The following is a 15,380-nucleotide window of genomic DNA, read 5'->3' on the forward strand; positions in this document are numbered from 1 at the left end:
CAAACGTCTTGACCAAAGTGGTGGACTGACTGTCAGACTGAGATTGTGGCTAAAAATATAGCATATTCACAAAGTATACAACATTTTATATAAATAAAACAATGGTTGTTGCAGATCATTTCACTTAGGTTGGCACTTGGCTAAAATTGGTTTTAGACCACCATTAAGGCAGAAAATTAGTGAGACAATGCTGTCCAGATAGATCACTTTACACAACATACAGTATGACTCAGCAGTGGCAACGTTGAAGGGAAAAACTCATGACATTTTAGGCCCAGTTGAAACATTAGGATTAAACTTATCTGATCTGTTGCCAGAGACGTCAGACACGTTAACTTTAGCTCTGTACCGCTCTACAAATAGACTCTCTGTCCCATTGCCATTTTAGCTCTTTACCTTCACCAGCAATGGCATCCAGTTGATTTTCTACGGTCAGACAGGTCATTAGCCACAGATTAAAGGGGACCTAGTATGCTTTTCCTTATTTTCAGTCATATATATAATGTTACAGTGTCTGATGTTTATGTTAAAACTGACCAACGTGTCAAATAATGAGGTAAATGTATGTAGAGGTAATCCCTGTAAGCAAAAACCACCAGCTTCAGGCTGCTCTGAATGCTCAGTTTCCAACGGTTTTTTCTACTTTCATTCTGAACCAACATATAGATTTCTCTGTATGGTCATCTGCTTTACGCACAGTGTGCGAGTTCACTGCTCTGCTCTGCTAACATTGTAGCGTTTTTCCATTGTTTTGGGGGTAGTCACACCATGCCATTATTCCATTACACAGCATGGCAAAGTAAAATAAGTCATTTACCAATTGGAGGTATGCTGGTCGTCTGCAGCTCCTCATCAAACATCATCTTCACTCTGGCTGTTTCTGCTGGTACTATTCCTCCCTGCATTATTTCTAACTGAACTGCTGGACAAAGAGCTCCAAATATCTCCATATCTTGTTATTTCGACCGGATTTTATTGCAGCTAACAAAGCTCTGCTAATTCAGTTAAAATTCTTCACAATAAAAGTCTCCCATTATTTAGTCGTTTAAAAGCTTTTAATTTGAAACACTAAAGCAGGGAATGCTTGGTGGTTACTTAACACAACTCTAATATGGCTGCCCCTTGGCAGCTACCGGAAAGCTGGCCAATCAGAACAGAGTGGGCTCATCAGGAGGGGGGCCTTAAAGAGACAGGAGCTAAGACTGCCTGTTAGAGACAGAGACTGAACCGAGGGGCTGCATAAAAGGCCAGTATAAGATAAATAAGGAGCTTTTGGAGCTGAACTGTGAATCATGCAAAACTACTCTAGTGGAGTCCCAGAATAAAAATATAGAGCTGGAAATTAGCATAATAGGTCCCCTTTAAAGCACTTACGTTTTCATTAACTCCTTGCCTGCATACAATCTATATTAGGGATGTATCAGGTAAAAAATGACATTTTCTGATTAATGACTTGGAGTTGAGCTGATTAATGAAGAGTTAGTTTATCTCTAACCTGACAGTATGACATTAAACTTTAAGGTCAGCAAAACCAGCAGGGAGGCAGGGAAAGAAGCCATAGCAGAATAATCACAACTTGTTTTATCACCGGAATCAAACTAATCTTTTTTTTTTTTAAACCTCTATTTTTTCCAGAGCACTGGAGCTCAGATACAGGTGGCAGGGGATTTGCTGCCCAACTCTACTGAGCGAGGGGTGACGATATCTGGGAATCAGGACTCGGTAATCCAGTGTGTCAAGCTCATCTGCACAGTAATCCTGGAGGTAGGAAGTGTACCATTCCTCTATTTACTCCACCTAGCTGACATTTTGTCAGAGCCCCTCTGCTGCAGCTATCCAAAGGAAATAATGGCTGTCGACATGCATTTTTTCATTTCACCAGCATAGAGTTATTGTCTGTTCCACTGCAGCAGAAGTTATTGCATTATTAGTAGGTTGCGTTAGTCGTCTTTGTTACGTAATGATACCTATGACAGTGTTGCATAGAAGTCGACTAGATTCAGAGTGCTGCTGAACATCTAGAACATGGGAAATACCAAGAAGTGATACAGTTTCTTTATTCTTTGGACCTCATGTGTTGTAATCTGCCGGACAAGACATCGGATAGAGTCAAAAGGTGCAGCTCTCAGGTCAGAGCTCAGCATTGTTGGAGAGGACACTAAGCTGCTAACAGAAAACAAACTGGCCTGCAGCAAAATCTGTCCACCTTTAGACAACAGCTCTCTTGAGAAAACTGAGGAGGAGATGAGAGAAAAACAACCCCAAGCACAGTTTCTCCCTGTGTGTTCATGGAAGTGCACAAGTCCTTTTTGTTTTAGCATTGCAGCTGGACCTGACTGACTAATTGCTAGTTTGATCCAGTTTTCCAGGGCTTTCTTCAAAGCAAGTTTCATTAGGATTCTGTACCAGCGGCTTCTTGCTTTTGGCTCCAAGATTTAAATTATGCAAAGTTATACAAAGAATTTGCTGTGACTGCTCCCACAGAAAAGATGCTCTACATTTTAATCCCAAAAAACAGTATCACCAGCACTGCAGTTCTTCGATAAGATATACAGCGTCATGTACACTGTATAATCTCCTTTTCTTACTGGTGTTTGAAGAATTTTATCTTAAAAAATCTCCCTGTCAGTGGATGTTTGATTTATCCAGAGGGCAAACCACTGCAGAGCCCAGAGCCCTGATGCAAACTGAAACTCAGAGCTATTATCCACAAAGAGCTCTCACTACACTGCTTCAGTTATTCAACAAATTACTAGTATTATCAAAAGAAAAACAAGGAAGTGAATAGTGTCAATGTCATTAGCAGTTTAGTACATCATTCATTGTTATTGTATGTTAATGTACTGGAGAGTTAAACACCATTCGCTCACTCTTTGACAGAAATGCTGAGCAGTGTGTGCTGTGTAGAGATTATTCATGTCTGTATGGGATTTTTGTATTTTACAACCTCTGACCCCTTGTCCTGTTTTTTGACTACTTAGTCTCCCCCGAAGGGTGCCACCATCCCTTATCGACCGAGCCCCTCGCCAGCTGCACTCCTAATCGCAGGGAACCAGGTGAGAGAGTGAGATTTTACCAGACAAGAGTGGTTCTCAAACTGCGGGGCGAACCCCCCTTTAGGGCCGCACAGGCTTAATTTACAGGGGATTAGGTTTAGACTTGGGGGGGAAATGAGGAACTTGAATTAGCAGAAGTTGAATGAATCTGTTTCATGTAGGAACAATAAAAGTGCTTTCGAGCTAGCGAGGCTATCACAGTTCAGATTAGCAGTGAGATTTATTCAAACAGTAAAACTAGATGTTGGCTGCAAGATGAAAAGATTTTTACAGGAGAGAAAAGATGAACGTAGAATATTCACTGCCGATATTGCAGGAAAATTAAGCCTTTTGTGTCACAAAACTCATTGAACTCAAGTTTAATTTGCATATTTCATTTGCACAACCGAAACTGATGTAAAGGTGAAAGGAAAAATGCCATTCTTGTTCTTGATAATGTTTTTTCAAAAGAATAACATTCAACTTGGCTTGTTTTGTTACTAGTTTCCAATATATTACTAATGGTTTACAAAAATGACATTGGTTTACATGGGAGTGGAGAATATAAAAAAATTTAAGAACCTGACAATCCAAACTTCCTAGCTTACATTACTGCTCAAATGGTTACTGGAAGATGTGGAGGAGGTTTTGCCAATGATCAGATATTCCACCGAAGTTCTTGACTCATCCTAGAACCAGTTTGTGTATCTCATGTCTTACTGTTACATTTGAGTCACAGCACTAAGCATCTGCTTTTCCTTAAGATACTCCTTAACAACATTTACTACTGCTCTGAATGTATTTCCAGAATTTTCAAAGACTATTCTGACCATCCCGATGAAAAAATATTTAATAATAAATATAAAAGTCTGTAGCCAGAAATGACATATGTCCAGTATTTTTGTTTCCATACAAAATAATATGTTCATATTTCATTACAAAAGAGCAGTAAGTCATTTCTGGCCACCCGGATTTGGAAATACAGTCCCAACTAGAAAGAACTGGTTAAAAATCTTTTTTATTGCGCAACAGACAAAATGTATTTTCATCCAGACAGTTAGAGGAGTATTTGAGGATTCTGGAAAAACCGTCAGGACAGCTATAAATGTTGTTAAACGACCTTCTGGTTTTTCAGTGATTGGCAGGTATTTATCTTTCGGAGAATCAGATGTTCACCACTGTGACTCAAATGTAACGTTAAGACATGAGAGGCACAAACTGGGACCAGGCTCACCCTTGTGGGGAAACAAGACTCCTGTGCAGGCTCCTTGTTGGGGGAAAGGGTGGTGTGTGTGTGTGTGTGTGTGTGTGTGTATGTGAGGGTGGGTTGACTGGGTGTGTATAGATGTTGCTGTTCGGGAAGGGACAGATATCCACCCTCCCATGGAGCAAGTCACAAGATTAGCAAGTGAGACTGGAGACCTGCCGTCTCCTCTGGCTACAGCAGCAGCCAGATATTCTGCATAGCTGTCAGCAGTTCTGACACTGTTTGTGCTGCCTCAGACTCTGGTCAATTTATGGAATAGCTTTGTGTTTTTGATATTCCTCATAATAAGCTATCAAATTAAACCCGGGGCGAGGTTCTGGTCACCGGGAGATGGCTATAATGAAGGCTGCACACTGATAAGGGATGTTTGTATAATTTGTTATAGGAGAAAATGAAGTGGAGTGGGAAAGGGTCGGCGGATGAGTCATAGCCTATAAGCCTGTTAGGTGTGTTAAAGTGTCAGAAATGCTGCCTGGAGAACTCAACGCAGACCAAATTTAATGTGTAGCAAAAGCCAAGGAAAAGAAATGAAACTGGACATTTTTACTCAGTATTTGAGTCAAATTTACCGTGGAAGGTTTCAGCCAGCTGGCACATATTTACTCTAACTAATCATTCTTACCAATGCAAAATTAATGACTGTCTGAACTTATAAAGATGAAGATATGTTAGTTATGAGGTACATATTTTCACTTCTGTGTTGCTGTGTGTTTGTAGGTGTTTGAAGCATCAGAATATGCACCCCACCCTATGTACTCAGTCGCCCAGGGTGGCCTGGACCTTCAGCAGGTAGGTGTCATCTTAACGGGAGAATCATTCATGTGAATATAAAAATTTCTCTTGAAATCGGCTCACATTCTTTTCGATCGTTGCACAAGGAGCTGAGCGGTGAGTAAGAGCAGGGGTTATGTGTGGTATGTCCAAATTTACACAGTCCATCATCTGGCATGAGGCATTAAAAACAACAGCTGAACATAAGCTGCGGCTATTGTTCCAGCCTGTCATATGAGCTATAACCCCTCCTGAAACATGATGCCATCACACACCACACAGCTCCTCTGCCGTCTATTTTTCAGCCCTGCCTCACTCTTTACCAGAAACATTTCAGCTTTAGGAATATTCCTCCCATGACGGCAATAGCAGATACTGTCACAATATCAGAATGGAGACAGCAGCCACTGGAAAATCAATGTTAAATTGGGGAAAAAAGAACATTTAATTGTGGGTAATGTAGTATAAAGAGTTCACAATTAACATCACTCATGGTGTAAGTGACAGAATTACCGCCACTAGTTTTTGGTGTTTTTGTGCTTTGCTGTGTATAAACACAGCTCTAATGTACTTATGCATTTTAAGGGTGAGATCTCCACTCCAGTTTATGACCATATAGGATGGACTGGTAATAGTAGCCAGACTGCTGGCGTCAGTCAGAATTGAGTTAAGCTAAGTGCTGTCTGGTCTGACCATAACTATAATGAGGGAGGGCTGCACAGACACCACCCTTACTAATTACAGGACGGAACGAGGTGCCGCATATAGATAGAAAGATAGAGATAGATAAGTTGGGTATCAGTGTGTGGAGAGACAAAAGAAGGTTAACATATGTGAGTTTGCATTATTTAAGATAATGGGGGATGGGGGGGTATTGCAGTTAGAGATGACGGTGATGGAAGAAATTAAAATAAATGAGAAAGAAAATGGAAGAGCTATACAATTAAAATCTTAGCTTTGCACAGGTAAAATATTAAAGGTTATATGTTAGTATAATAGTCAATTTGGGTCAGGCGTTGATGTAATAAGGGCAAATATTTCCAAAAGGAGCATTTTATAGTGTTGCGAGTCCTTGGGAAGCAGAGTCTATCAACAGTGTTTTTTGAACTGAACACCTGGACATGAAAGATGTGTGTGTGTGTGTGTGTTCTGCACACTGATTATACTGTATGTTAGTATTTAACATAAATAAGTCATAACCATTTTAGATCAGCAGCCTCCACACTAAAATGTACACTGCTGCCTGCCAACAGGCACAGAAAATCTGTTACAGCACAAAACAGGAACTAAGAAAAATTAAGAGACATAGTGCTTACTCAGTTTTACATGCAGCAAGTCCAGGAAACCTTAAGGTGTTTTTGAAGATAAAAAATCGGGATCTATTTGCAAGTAATACATGCTTTTCTGAAATCCAAAAAATATTTTCACTCGCTTCTGTGGTATCATGGTATCTAGACATGCAGATAGTTATGGTTTTATTTGCCTTGGTTTTGAGATATTTGAGCTTCGAAGTTTCTGCCTCCACTCCAGTACAAAGGAGGTGAATAGAATTTTGATTTTGGTGCTCACAGCATTGAAAAATAGTCTTTAAGTCTAATGTTGTGTTTGCAGTCCTGGATACTCCAGGCTCTCTTTAATAGCTCAATCACCTCGATACTTCATGACTTTTCCTATTTTTTTGAGAATTCCTTATAGACATTTTGAACTAAAGAAATGACACATTCATTCTGTTTAGGGTCTTAGAGACTCCAGCTGTAAAACATCCTCTACTTCTTTTTATGGCTGTTCCTGTAAGGGGTTGCACAGCGGATCATCCGTTTCCATCTCTTCCTGTCCTCTGCATCTCCCTCTGTCGTGCCAACCACCTGCATGTCTTCCCTCACCATTCCCATAAACCTCCTCTTTGGCCTTCCTCTTTTCCTCTTGCCTGGCAGCTCCATCTTCAGCAATATAACCAGCATCTCTCCTCTGCACATCCAAACCATCTCAATCTCACCTCTCTCGCTTTATGTCCAAACTGTCCAACCTGAGCTGTCCCTCTAATATAATTATTCCTAATCCTGTCCATCCTCCTCACTCCCAACGAAAATCTTAGCACCTCTAGCTCCAGCTCCTGTCTTTTCATCAGTGCCACCGCCTCCAAACCATACAACATAGCTGGTCTCACTACCCTCTTGAAACGTTCCCTTTTCACTCTTGCTGTTACCCTTCTGTCACAGATCACTCCTGATACTCGTCTCCACCCACTCCACCCTGCTTGCACTCCCCATTACTTTGAACAGTTGACCCCAAGTATGCAAACTCATCCACCTTCGCCACCTCTACTCCTTGCTCACCATTGCGCTGTCCGCCCCCCCATTCACGCACATGCATTCCATCTTGCTCCTACTGATTTTCATTCCTCCAGTGCATACCTCCACCTCTCCAGGCTCTCCTCAACCTGCTCTCTACTCTCACTACAGATCATAATGTCATCTGAGAACATCATAGTCCACAGACACTCCTGCCTGATTTCATCTGTCAACCTGTCCATCACCATTGCAAACAAGAAAGGGCTCAGAGCCGATCCATGATCTAATCCCACCCCCACCTTGAACCCATCCATCACTCCAACTTCACACCACACTGCTGTCACACTGCCCTCATATATATCCTGCACCACTCTTATATATGTCTCTGCCACCCCCAACTTCCTCATACAGTACCACACCTCCTCTCTTGGCACCCTGTCTTATGCTTATGCCGCTCACTAATCATCACCTCTGCTCTCAACCTAGCTTCCACTACTCCTTCCCATAACTTCATGCTTTGGCTGATCAACTTTATACCTCTGTTGTTGCTACAGCTCTGCACATCATCCTTATTCTTGAAAATCGGTAACAGTACACTTCTTCTCCACTCCCCAGGCATCCTCTCACTTTCCAAGATTGTGTTAAACAATCTAGCTAAGAACTCCACTGTCATCTCTACTTAACATCCCCATGCGTCCACAGTCATCTAGACCAACCGCCTTTCCACTCTTCATTCTTCATAGCTGCCCTCACTTCTTCCTTGCTAATCTAGCACACTTCCTAATTCACTATCCCCACATCATCCAACCTTCTCTCTCTCTCATTTTCTTCATTCATCAGCCCCTCAAAGTACTCCTTCCACCCTCTCGACACACTCTCCTCACTAGTAAACACATTTCCATCCATCCCTAACCTGCTGCACATCCTTAACAGCTCGGTCCCTTTGTCTAGCCAATCGGTACAAGTCTTTTTCTCCTTCCTTGGTTTCCAACTTCTCATACAACTCACCATATGCCTTTTCCTTAGCCTTTGTCACCTCTCTCTTCGCCTTACACTGCATCTCCTTGTACTCCTGCCTACTTTCTTCATCCCTTTGGCTATCCCACCTCTTTTTCGCCAACCTCTTCCTCTATACTTTCCATCTATACCTTCTTGTATTTCCTCATTCCACCACCAAGTCTCCTTGTCTTCTTTCCTCTGTCCAGATGACACACCAAGTACCTTCCTAGCTGTCTCCCTCACCCCTTCTGCAATACTTAGCCAGCCATCCGGCAACTCTTCACTACCACCCACCACCTGTCTTAACTCCTCCCTGAACTCCACACAACAGTCTTCCTCCTTCAACTTCCACCAATTGATCCTTTGCTCTGCCTTCTCTTCCTCTTCTTGGTCTCCAAAGTCAATCTACAGACCACCATCCGGTGCTGCCTAGCTACATTCTCTCCTGCCACCACCTTGCAGTCTTGTCAGTCAGTCTTATGTCCTTGCAGACATAGTCCACCTGTGTGCACCTTCCTCCACTCTTATACGTCACCCTGTGCTCCTCCCTCTTGTTGAAATACGTATTCACCACAGCCATTTCCATTTCCTTTTCAAAAAATGGTAAAACAGTTTGAACCCATCTCTGAGGCTCCTGACCTTACTCCCCTTCCACCTGGTCTCTTGCACACACAGCACATCTACCTTCCTTCTCTCCATTATATCAGCCAGCTCTCTCCCTTTTACCAGTCATTGTGCCAACATTCAAAGTTCCGACTCTTACCTCCACATTCCTACCCTTCCTCCTCTCCCGCTGCCGCCAGACATTCCTTCCCCCTCTCCTTCTTCTTTGCCCAACAGTAGCATAGTTTCCATTGGTACCCTGCTGGTCAGCAGTACCAGTGGCAACTGTTGGTAACCCGGGCCTCAACCAATCCAATATGGAAATCTGATTTATGATCCACATATTTGATTTGGCATAGGTTTTATGATGGATGCCCTTCCCGACACAACCTTCTCTATTTATCTGGGCTTGGGACCGGCACTAAGAATGCACTGGCTTGTGCATCCCTAGTGGCTGGGTTCCCAGCTGTAAAAGATGATTAAATAAAATTGATTTTCATTTGCTTCATATCTGTGATTGGTGACAGTACTTTTTTTTTTACTCAGCACAACCCCTCACAAATCTGAGATAAATTATTTGGATTTCTGCTACTGGAGTTTTAGATTTTCTAACAGTTTGGTTGTCGTCCCATAACATATGAAACATGAAATACTTTATGGTAATTTCCATATTTTGTCACCTCATCAAATGTGCATGCCTAGTGTGTGGAAGTTACCACTTCAATACATTTCCACTTACTGGGTTTGAACCTCTCCCACTCCCGGCCCCCTACCATAGACCCATTTTGGGGGGAACAGGGGATGTTTAGGGAGTGATAGCAGGTCAACAGTATATGCCGCATAGAAGTGGTATAGATCATCTGAAAGCTGAGAGCCTGAAAATTAATTTGAGATGCAGTTCAGCACTGTGTGTCAAGTTTTTCTAATAATAAATCTGTAATGAACATTGTATTTTGGTTAGGTGCCTATTCAAATTTTGAAAGTTTAGAGTGTATAAGGGCTTAGCACATTATGACGGAAGTATATGATGGCCATTCCCATGCTCTATTATATCTCATAAGATGTTGCAGCAATTTTTGGGTTTATACCCTTTGTTACACAGATTTGGTGCAAAATTTAACCATTTTTGACCACTCGAGAATTGATAAAAAATGGTCAAAAATTCCTTCAAAATACCACGAAGACCTTGAAGAACACCATAGAAAAATTTAAAAATGCTGTGTTTTGGTATGAAAACTTTTTACATTTGGAAATTTCCATAAGAATTGCATTTTTCAGCAATTGGATGGTGAGCACTTCTGTTCTGGAAACCCCCTCATTGTCAATATACCAACAAAAGCCATACATCCTCTGAATGCCCGAGGTCTCTAGTTTGGGGTCTAGTTTCATGAGGTTGTGATTATCCTAGAGGTCAAATAGGTCATTTTATACAGTGAGGTCAAGTTTCAAAAAATGGTCTCACTACAATGAAATGGCTACTGTTTGGACTAAAATCCTCACACATGAATACAATTAGGTTCATTGAATCTACAAGAGTCCCAGCTTTCCAATAATACCCAATTTATGCAATTCCAATTCCTGTTTAGGGACCCCAGTATACAGAAATATTGAAATACACCAAGTGGAAGTAACACATTTATACTGCATGCAAAAAACTGCATGGTTTTTGCCCAAAACTGCATGGGATTAGCATAAAGTGGGCATGTCTGTAAACGGGCGACTCATGGGTAATCATAGAACTCATTTTCATTAAGATATCTTGAGGTGAGAGGTCAAGGGACCCCTTTGTAAATGGCCATGACAGTTTTTCCTTCACCAAAATTTAGCCTAAATTTGGAGCATTATTTAGCCCCCTTCCCAACAAGCAAGCATGACACACATAGTTGGTACCAATGGATCCCTTAGGTCGTGTAGTTTCATATGATACAAATATCTTTACTGTAGCTTAAAACTGAGTCCACTACAGCCTCTGAAAGACAGTAATGTCACCCACGATGCCAGCATCTTCAGGGAGAGAAAGAGGTTAATAAGGTGCAAAGAAAAGAAAAAATTATTATTTTTTGTTTCTATAAATACAGGACTGGGGTCTGTGAGTATAGCTTACGTCAACAAAACACAAATCCAAAAACAGCCACCTGTGTACTTTGTATTGACGAAATAGTCCCCATAAAAACAGTTCGTACTGAGGTCACTGTGTCTGGACAGAAATGTTCCAGTTGAATCTTTTATTTGTCATTTTTAATGGTGTGAGCACCACAAACAAAATTTAATTCACCTCAATTTTATTGGGTGGAGGCAGAAATCTCAGAAACGGATATTTCAAAACCTGGACAAATAAAGCCAAAACTATCTGCAGCATTACTGGATAACGCTAGAGGCAAGTTAGAAAATATATTTTTCTATTCAACACTTCTTTTCCTTACAAGCATAAAGTCCAGGACTGAACTATAAACATGTATATCACTTATTCTGAAAAACGGGCATGTGTTGACAGTGAAGCACTTCCATTAAGAGGCTGCAGATTTATTGCCAGTGTGTAATGTTTTATTGCTGTAATTTACCTAATGCAGGACGCTCTCTTTCAGGCCTACACTTTGCAAAACCAATATGGCATTCCACACTCAGAGGTACGACCATTTGTGGAAATAATTTAATATAACACGAGCAGATCTTATGGTTTAGTGCACACTGCATCACAATCTTTCTCTCTGTGTTTCAGCTGGCCAAGCTACATCAGCTGTCAATGCAGCAAGGCCTGAGTCCAATTGCCCAGCCTGCTTCGACTGTCATACCTGGTATGTACAGTGCAGCAGTAATTACCACAAGTACAGGATTTGTATAAAACAAAATAAGCAGCTTGTAGAGTTTTGTGTTTGCATCACTCCTCCATCTGTACTACTTGTCGTAGATATTCAACCTGCCTTTAGATATGATAGGTATAGTCTGGATGTCATTAGCTGCACTGATTATGTGCTTGTGTCAGTGCAGAAGGAGGAGAAGAGGCTTTACAGCTCTCTCCTATCTCCCAGTCTGAGAGAAAAACTATTATGTGAAATGATATGTTCAGCAGAGTCAGAGAACTGGGAGAAAGAAAAGAATGAGTGCCCTGTTAAACATCAGTCCATTAAAATGGAAATTATATTAATGCTTTACTATAGCTTGCAGTTCTACACTGAAAGGGCTTTTCCCGCATGCCGATGGTGCCTCCTCTAACAAAAGCTGCTGGATGAATGTTAAAATGTCTGATGTGTCAATTTTATTCAGTTGATGCTTGTGTTCTCTCTCATCAGGGATGGACTCAAACTCTCAGACATCTCAGGAGCTGCTTATTCCCAATGATGTAAGGAGAGGCAACTCATAACTTCTTATTCTTTATGTTGTTTCGAATTTTTTTCCCATCTGAGCAGCAAGAAAAACAACAGGAAGTCAGCACTCGTCTCACATGTACACAGCTCCGGAGCAGGTGACTTTAGATGCGGTAGCTCCAACAGCAAAGACGTCTGGCGTGACTTCAAAAGAGATGAGAGACATGTTGGCAACTTACTAATTATCCTCATTATTCTAACCTCAGACTAACCCAAGGTTAAAGGGATTTTCAGCTGATATGGATCCTTTCGCATTATTGTCTGGGCTGCAGTTGCAGTGTCTTAGAGTGACTCCCATGAGTGCTCAGTAAATCCTCTCATGTTCCCTGACCTACTTAGACACTGTCTGCTGTCAAAACAGCCAATAAGGAAAGAGACAAAGATCCTTTCCCTCTTCACTTAGCCTCCGTGAGGGTTTTGATGAAATGTCTCTTCAATCTGAGTGTAGAAATCACAATGCTGACATTCACATCAAAACAAAGCACATTTCCTTTCAGATGATCACTTTAGTAATGGATAGCTGGTTTTGTCAGAGAACTTTTGGATGTGAGCTCTGGCTATTAACGGTAGTAATTAGCTTATTTTTGATCTCATTTAGAAAAATGAGAAGAGAACTCACTTCTAAAGTAAAATTTATAATGAAGCCATTTATAATTTACAATCTCATTTGCAGCTTTTATATCCAGTATAATAACAGAACTCAGTCATTCAAAGAATGAAATGTTGCTTAGAAGATTACAGGATGAGGCTGGTGTTTTTCTACAGTTTTCTTCTTGTCAACAAATCCAGAAAAAAACAAAATCAACATGGCGCTGGTCTGACTCAATACTTTCTGACGTTCTTACACTGTCTCTGGCTCTCAGTCCCAAGTTCATTCGATCCTACTGAAGACATAAATCTTTGAAAATTGGGTCACAGATTTATAGTTTCAGTCTTTAAAAAGGGCTAAGACATTTCCTTAAACAGCTGGGCAAAAATTACTCAAACAGGAGTTAATTGTGCATTTGCCGGGGACTATTTTCAAACTCAACTTAATATGCGCTAGTCAGTATTTAGAGCAGCAGGACAGTGTATGTGTGATTGACTCGAAATTACAGTGCCCATGCTCTCGGTAATGAAGGAAAATGTCACCCTGTGCAACGCTGTGGCTCGCTGATGTGTTTTAAATTGTTTTTTGGGGAAAAAAATTGAGCTCTATTGCACAGGAATACGTTATATCAAGCTTTGGCTACACATGCAGTACAATGCATACATTGTTAGCAGTTGGTTTGGGGCTTTTCAAGGAGTTTGTTAACAACAGTGAATATATCCTTTTAAATTGTTTAGGAATTCTAGTCCAAACCATGATATAAACAGGATCTGAAAGGCTCTTTACTGTCAAATTTGCAGTTTAAAAACCCCCTTAATTATCCCTCGAGTATAAGCAAAGAGGAAGCAGCAATTTTCAGACAATAAAATAGATCTTCGCTTTGCTGTCTTTGTTGTACATTAGAGAGAAGAGAAAACAAACAGGAATTAGATTCAAGGTTGCACTGTACAGGATATAGTCACAACCCTTCAGCAACATTTCTAAAATGCCTGAAGGCTTTTCCTCCCCTCAAGTAAACCCCCACATGTCGAGCAGTACAATGCATCAGAGGAATGAGGCAGTCCAGTGCTATACGTGACAGGGACAGCTGTAAGCTCCAGCCATTGTTCCAGAAGAGAGGACTTATAGCCATGACTGAGCCTCAGCCCTCCGTCACCCCCCCACCACCACCCCACCCTCCACCCCCCCTGGCCGGCCACGCTCCGGCCACACAATCCTGCTCTGTGCTCACATACTGAACACTGAAGGAGACTTGTGCACACACACACACACACACACACAGACGCATTCCGAAACTGCTTACACACCAGTCAGCAGTATACTGTACCCCAGCGCAAGGAAGATTTAGCCAGAAGAAAAATGGCTGCATCCTCACCATCCCATCCCTCTTCCCGTGTCCTTTCAAACGACTGCCTCAGCAGGAAGTCAACAATATATAGGCCACTTACAGCTGAGGACCAAGAGCACCATGCAGCATTACTGTTGTATGTATGCTTAGGAAAAATAATCACTACAGGGAGCGTACCTGTGCTGCCTCCTGTGTCATTTGTTTAGCTCTAGTTTGCTTAGTTGCATTTTCCAGGTTTTTTTTGAGGTTGCTCATACAGGAATGCTGTTGTCTGAGGTCATGCACACCAAAGTGGGCGAGCTGTCGACAGCTGGTATCTATTGACAGCTGGTGTAAAAGGCCAGAGTCCAGTGGAGATTCTTGGTCACAGTGGGGGAGCGACGTTATCTGTGATTTGAGGTCTGTAGTGGCCATTGTCTCTAGAGTTGTTCTTTTTAGGCTGGCTGTGCTCAGTGTGTCTCCCCCCTGAATAAACTGCTGGGCCAATAATAGCCAGGCAGACCAACCAGGTCGCTGTGTGACGAATCAGACATTGTGGAACAAGCTGCTTACTTCCCAGGAAAGGAATGTGAAATGCAGGGGCAAGAGCGACACAAACACCGTTGTGTGTGTTTGTGTATTTCTACCTATGCGTCAGCCGCTGCTAAGCTGCCAGCACACACACATACTACAAGCACTTCATCACTGTCTGTCCCCCTCACTATATATCTGGCAGCATAACCCTGTCGCTGAGCCCTGACACCCTGCACTTGAGCTGATACGCAGCCCCAAACTCCGGGTCTGTTAAATATCTATTGTGAGCTAATAGGCACGGGTCCAGGTTGGGTAATGAAAACAGAACAAAAGTAATAATGTATTTTGGAATGCAATAAAACTCATGTCATTGTCTAATCTACTCTCAACAGAAAGAATGCTCAAGCCGAAGGCACTGTATATTATGTATTTGAGTTATTTTTCCATTATGTTTTCCATTAGCACTGAGATGCATCTCGCTGGCATGTGTTTGGGAAGTGATTTGTTTGGGAAGTCATCACCACTCTGAGAAATCAATAACCTTTTAGCCACTCAGATTAATGAGACGCAAATGTGCCTTCTCTCGTCTCTTTTACCAG

General features: G+C 41.7%; 1 protein-coding gene across 1 annotated transcript in view; it reads left to right on the forward strand.

The window, feature by feature from the left end:
- The window catches only part of LOC137184652 (poly(rC)-binding protein 4-like), a 39,173-nt gene that overhangs the window by 21,366 nt on the left and 2,427 nt on the right, over positions 1-15,380 (forward strand). Inside the window, exons 7-12 of the mRNA XM_067592521.1 lie at positions 1,636-1,764; positions 2,982-3,056; positions 5,020-5,091; positions 11,552-11,593; positions 11,686-11,761; positions 12,257-12,306. Of these exons, the coding sequence (XP_067448622.1) occupies positions 1,636-1,764; positions 2,982-3,056; positions 5,020-5,091; positions 11,552-11,593; positions 11,686-11,761; positions 12,257-12,306 (444 nt within the window). The remainder of the gene's footprint in view (positions 1-1,635; positions 1,765-2,981; positions 3,057-5,019; positions 5,092-11,551; positions 11,594-11,685; positions 11,762-12,256; positions 12,307-15,380) is intronic.

Source organism: Thunnus thynnus, chromosome 6 (genome assembly GCF_963924715.1).
Source record: "Thunnus thynnus chromosome 6, fThuThy2.1, whole genome shotgun sequence".
NCBI lineage: Eukaryota > Metazoa > Chordata > Actinopteri > Scombriformes > Scombridae > Thunnus > Thunnus thynnus.